The 6,729-nt window shown below is 33.1% G+C and overlaps 1 protein-coding gene across 1 annotated transcript; it reads left to right on the top strand.

The window, feature by feature from the left end:
• The first annotated feature begins 1,759 nt into the window (after window positions 1-1,759).
• LOC115888129 lies at window positions 1,760-2,557 on the top strand. Its single transcript, XM_030907714.1, has one exon. The coding sequence runs from the start codon at window positions 1,760-1,762 to the stop codon at window positions 2,555-2,557; it is 798 nt and encodes a 265-aa protein (XP_030763574.1).
• The last annotated feature ends 4,172 nt before the right edge of the window (window positions 2,558-6,729 follow it).

The following is a 6,729-nucleotide window of genomic DNA, read 5'->3' as shown; positions in this document are numbered from 1 at the left end:
AATAGTATGTTTATCTTTCTAATTCACTAGTTATTTGCAAAATGTATTTTGAACTAATTTAAGTCATTAATTGATCATCTTTCTTTTTCAGGTTCCGGGATATTCTTTTTCATTGTTAAAAAAATATATATATTTCAATATTATTGTAATATAAATCGCAGTTCTAAAAAATAAATGATATTGTTTATTATAATAATGTGTAATTTATTTACTATGAATTTCCTCTGAAAATAATAAGTCTTTAATAATATCATTGATTTGCTGTGTAAAGTTAATAGACATATTTTTTAATACATTAAATTATATTAAAGTAATAAAAAATATGTTTATTAACTTTAAACAGTAAGTCAGTTATACTTATAAAAATATTTTTTTAAAAATTTTCCCCCTTTTAAGCCCCGCCCCTCCAATTCCCCTCAATTTAGCTAGTACTGCCAGGCGACACCAGGTGACGTCTGTTTCCATTTTTTAACACGAAGTTAGCATTTCTTTAATGTACCTATTCTCTGATGCAAACAAATTTTTTAGTAAAGTTTATTTATCTGGCTTGAAAGTCAGCACAAGAATTAATTTTGAAAAGTAATGTACAAGTTGTTGACAAACTTTTTTTATTATAAGTAGCATGCATATTTAAATATCTTTAAATATCTCAAAAATCAAAAATTTTAAACATATTAAACCCTTATAATAAATGCTATATTGTATGTCCAAGAATCCAAAAATGAAATAAAATACCGGGTGTTCCATAAGAAAAAATATAACTTTGGTATGGATCATTTCACATTTCAAAATAATTTTAAATTATGCCTTCCCACATATACCCATAAAATATTTTGTTTCCATTTACATCTTTCCGTTTTCGTATAATCAACCGAGGCGAATAAGTTGCGCCACCCTGTATACTTACGTGGATAAATCAACGCCATAAGTTTAGCATTAAAAAATCTCCAACATCACGACATGCCATTTTCAAACCTTCTTTATTGCACTTATGAAACGTTCAATAGGTTTGCCTTTCTCGAGGACCTTACTTTGCGCATGCGCATTAAAAGTTGCACGTATTTCCAAAATAATCACAATTTTATACGGTTTAGAAGTACAAATTTTTTTGAAATCGTAACGTTTTTATGCCAAAGTTCCAGAATTCAGGCCCAGCAATGCTTTTTACAATAATCGAAATTAGAAAACGTCAAGACTAAGAAGAACCTCTGACAACGGAAAATAAACAGGAAAATTTAATTTCCACGACGGTCCCGTTGAATGGCAGCCTAAGCGAACTACGAGCGTATAGCGCGCCCTCTATTCCATATTTTAATTAGGTTTGTTCTTGGTTCGCGCCGAGTTATTACAAAATAATTTGAATTTGAACAAATTGACGGGTGACGTGTTGACGCGTGACATAAATGGCGGTAGCATCTCATTATTATCGCGGCGAAGGGAATAAAGATATTCGTGAGAGCGTATACAACGCTGTATGTTGTAAAGCCGTGTTGTATTTTGCATAATTTTGTTGTGGTATTTAAGCGCAATATGTTTAAAGTAAATTTTCTGTATAGGATTTCTGTTTTATATTAACATTATTGTACAATACTTAATAAATATATTAACATAACTAAATACAATACTTAATATAAACGACAGGAAGGAAATTTGTATACTGGGTGACCTTAACGGCAGAGTTGGTCAAAAGCAAAATGATCTAGTCATAGGACAACATGGGGAACAACCAGTTAATGATAATGGTCAGCGAATTATCAACATGTGTGAAAGTTTAACATTAAAGATCATGAACGGATTCTTCCCACATAAAGAGGTACACAAGTTTACATGGGTCCAAAGAACAAGAAGGCTTAGCTCTATAATTGACTATATGATCCTGCGACAAAATTCAATTTTAAAAACCAATGATGTTAGGGTATATCGTGGCATAGAGTGCGGTTCTGACCATTATCTGTTGATGGCCAAAGTGGTAATTAAGTACAGGAGCTCACAAAAGGAGAGAGAAGAGCACAAGGGCAACCAAGGAAAGGTAGATTCGGTTAATTACAACTTGGATAGTCTCAGACATGAATCAGTACAATTTCTTTATAAACTTAGACTGGCTTCAAAATTACAAAATATACAAATGGAACAAATTAATACCGAAGAGTTATATAAAACCATTAAAGACTCTATACATCAAGCAGCCGAAGAAGCTTTAGGACATCAAAAATATCGATGTACACAAAATCCGGAATGGTGGTCTGAGGAATTGGAAGAGGTTACAAAAAATAAAAAGAAAGCTTATCAGAAGTGGCTACTTACAGAAAACTCTGAGGATCAGATAGCATACAAACGTTGTAATATAGAAGTTAAAAGAATTGTACGCGAAAAGAAAAATGAAAGTTGGGACAGGAAATGCGAACACATCGAAAGGTATATGGGCGGATCAAAAGTATCAGAGGCGTGGAAAGCAATTAAAAATATTCGACGAGAAAATAAGCGATCTGCTCATATAGATATGATAAATATGGAAAAATGGCAAGAATATTATAAGATCTTACTCACAGAAGATTGAGAACACTTCATAGAACCAACAGAAGAAATTAAAATCACACAGGTGGACACAGACAACATAAATATAAATGAAATAGAAAAAGCTCTTAGGAATATAAAAAGTGGCAAGGCCTCAGGACCAGGAAACATTCCCATTGAACTGGTAAAACACGGACCAATCATACTACTGGAAGTTTTGGCAGAACTTTTTAACAGATGTCTCATACGAGAGATGTCTCATACGAGATGATATTCCTACAGACTGGAGCATATCATATATTAGTTCCATCCATAAGAAAGGAGATAGGAAGGTGTCTGAAAACTATAGATGTATCAGTGTCACCAGTGCAATGGGGAGGTTGTATGGTAGAATTCTGTAAACGAGAATTGAAATGGAATGCCAAGAACTAGAGGAGCAAAGTGGTTTTCACGCAGGAAGATCGTGCTTAGATAATATTTTCACCTTACAACAAATTATTGAAAAGAGAATAAATAGCTCGAAATTTATCCACCCATCTGATTTTTATCGACATTTAAAAAGCATACGATACGGTACCCTTAACAAAACTTTTCAAAACTCTGACGAAAATCGGCCTAAACAAAGTATACATCCGCGCAATCCATAACATTTATAAAAACGCAACCAGCGCCGTAAAAATTGGCAAAAATATATCAGCACCCTTCAATATCTCGAAAGGCCTTAAACAGGGTTGTTGCTTGTCGCCTACTTTGTTTAAAATTTATGTCAAGGAAGCTCTGGATGTATGGAGACGTAAATGCTCAGGAATGGGGATACAGATTGGTAATCATTGCTTGACAACCTTGTTGTTCGCCGATGATCAGGTTATAGTTGCTAATGATGAGGAAGATATTGACTATATGCTCAGAAAATTGAAAGAGGAGTACGCAGAATGGGGATTGAAAATGAACATGACAAAAACAGAATATCTAAAAATGGCAGACGATGGACAAGTAGACCGGAGCTTAGAACTCAGCAATATAAAACAATGCGAAGAATACAAATATTTAGGAACTATAATATCTCAAGAAGGAACATCAAACAGGGACATTCAACATAGAACACAACAAAGGCAGACATGTATCCGAATTCTAAATTCAGTACTTTGGTCGAATAAAATAAAATTAAAAACTAAAATGACAATCTACAAATCGATAGTAGAGCCTATTTTATCCTACGGGTCAGAATGCTGGCAATTGACTGAAAAAAACAGAAAAAGAGTGGATGTGGTAGAAATGGATTTCTTGAGAAGAGCGTGTCAGATATCAAGAACACAACATATTCGAAATGAAGATATAAGAAGAAAGACAGGAAAGGTATTCACAACTATAGACAACATAGAAACAAGACAACTTGTCTGGTATGGACATGTGATGAGAGCTGGGGAAGACCGATGGCCAAAAAGAGCTATAGAATATGCCCCTAGAAATCGAAGGAGAAGAGGAAGACCAGTGATATCATGGGAAGAAGGAATTAGAAAAACAATGAGGGATAGGGCCATTAAAGATGACGAATGGCAAAACAGAGAAAATGGCGATCGAAATGCGGGATGCGGCAGAGGCTGTGGGACCCCTGCTATATATATATATATATATATATATATATATATATATATATATATATATATATATATATATATATATTAAAATTATTGTGTTATCGAGGTTGATAATAAATCATTGCAAATGTTGAGCATAGATAAATGAAACAGGTTTAGATGGAAGGTGCCCATAAGGACAATGTAACCACTATTTGGCGCTATTCTTGCAACGGTCGCGACCCAAAGCTTGTGATTCTTTCGGATCGGTTCGGCTTTTCCGGAATTATGTCGCCAAATATTATTTATTCAAATTTATTATTATTTTCTTTTAATTTTATAAATAAAATACAGTGTGTTGCATACAAGAAACTTTATTTTCTACAAGGTGTCCCAGAAATAAGTGCAAGTATTTTAAGGGGTGGTAGATCTCGATAAAAGAAACATATTTTCCCTTTATCGTTTTTCGAATAAGTCCAAAATAACCAAGTTATTTTACTTTGAAAATTTCCAAAAAAAATATTATTTGCTAAAATTTTGAGAACCACTGGATCTTTTCTGGATTTTCTTGTAAATTTAATCTAATACCTATGTTGCTATATTATCAAGAAATTATGTTTTTAAAAAATGCGTTTTTAAAAAATGTTATTATGTTTTTAAAAAATGTTGCTAAAAGAAATTCCAAAAAATTTTTCATAAAATTTCGAATTTTCAATTTTTTTTTCGCGAAAACAACCTTATAGGCCTGTTCCTGGGGTTGAACTGTACTACCAGTTAAAATACTTGCACTTATTTCTGGGACACCCTGTATAAGGATATGTATGTGAAATACCTATGAAACATCACAGGAAACATTGGAAAACGACGTTATACGATGGTTTTTGCACTTCACAGTTCACAACACAGTTTTTTAGTTTTTAATGCCACTTTTTCACAATTGTCACGGATTTGGGTAAGTAAAATTAAAATTAAGCCCCCAATACAGCAATATAATTACTTTGAGAATGGACGCTTTAAACACTTTTCGGTATTTTTTCAATGAGGGCAAAGAATATACCTAGCCAAAAAAAGAATGGACTCTGCTATACTGAAAAATGGTCCTACAGAACTGGCGCCATCTATTGAGTAGGGCTTGTTTTAAATGGGTCGAAGAGCGGGCTTTTTAAACGAGCGTATTTATTGAATTTTACTCTAAAATATAATTAAATTTGATTATTAAATCTTATTTTTTACACAAATTCAACAATACTAATAACAAGTTAGTATCGTTGTGATGTGTAAAAAATAAGATTTAACAGTATAATTTATACAATTATTAAATAGAATTAAAGCCAAACATGTGTAAATAATATTTATTATTTAAAGTTTTTATTTATAAGTCAACTATTTAAGCATCGTTTATTATAATAAAACAAGACCAACGTAATACGCCCAAAGTTTTGTAAATGAAATAAATATAATCTATAATATATATCTTTTCAATCTAAATTTATTTCCTTTAGCTATGATGTTGAGTTTATAGTTCTCCGTGAACTGATAAATGAAAAAAGGGTTAAACAAAATCATGGCTTTGCATTTCAGAAACAGAAAATACTGTATTGCATCTAATTTGGTTAACAGCCTAGCTACAGAAAAGTCTGGACATTTCAAAAATTTTAACCAAATGCCATCTTTGAACATTAAAACATTTTTTTTTCGTTTATGTTTTGCTTGTATATGTTGGATAAAAACAATTCAATTTATAGTGGTTTTTGTCTCCGTTGCGCGTTGTAGTGTCATTTCCGATAGTCAAGCAGCACTAAACGCGATCAACCCAGTAACCATCAATTCGAAGTTGGTCAAAGAATGCCTAGAGAAGCTCAATAAATTACGCCAAGGAAATAAAGTCATCCTACTTTGGGTGCCTGCCCATCAAGGAATAGAAGGCAATGAAAAAGCAAATGATCTAGCTAGAAAAGGAGCGAACACTCCACTAACTGGACCAGAACCGTTCCAGTTTTCCAAGCGGGAACCAACTGAAAGCGGAACTGAAGAAACTGGAATAGGTGTCCTCCAACGGTCCAAGACACTCGAAAAAGCTCCTCAGAACCTACGACCGAGAAAAATCAAAGGTTTTCTTTGATTTAACTAAAAACAATCTTCAAATTGTCAGGGGGTTTCTAACCGGACACTGTCTCCTCAACGAACACCTCAGTAGGATGAAGCTGAGAAACAACGGCGAATGCAGATTCTGTGTCACCCAGAGTTCAAATGGACCCAGAAGAAAAAATCAAACAGTTTAAGGCTCTATTTGTATATGAGAGACAAACCTGGACTCAACCAAATAATATACAAACTGTGATAAGAGAATGTGATATTTTTGTGATTCAGATATAATAAATGCTGCCAAAGATATAAAAATTAACAAATCTTTGGGATATATTTGCCACCAAATGTGATAAAAACGCTAATATTGGACAATGTAGAGTATTTTAGAACATTTTTCAATAACTTTCTTCAGAGAAATGAATTCCCTAAAGAATGGAAGAGATCCAAATTAACCCTAATAGAGAAACCCCGGAAGCACCTAAATGATCCACCAAAATATCGTCCGATTTGCCTCATTGATGTAATGGGGAAAGTCTATGAGAAACTCATC

The sequence above is a fragment of the Sitophilus oryzae genome, unplaced genomic scaffold (genome assembly GCF_002938485.1).
Source record: "Sitophilus oryzae breed Bouriz unplaced genomic scaffold, Soryzae_2.0 scaffold_684_pilon_pilon, whole genome shotgun sequence".
In the NCBI taxonomy this organism is placed as follows: domain Eukaryota; kingdom Metazoa; phylum Arthropoda; class Insecta; order Coleoptera; family Curculionidae; genus Sitophilus; species Sitophilus oryzae.
The sequence above is the reverse complement of the archived record's forward strand: the minus strand, read 5'-3'. Positions and strand labels throughout refer to the sequence as shown.

Bases quoted from the DNA above. Each gene is read 5' to 3' on its own strand.
- LOC115888129 (XM_030907714.1), top strand. From the start codon at position 1,760: ATGTGTGAAAGTTTAACATTAAAGATCATGAACGGATTCTTCCCACAT.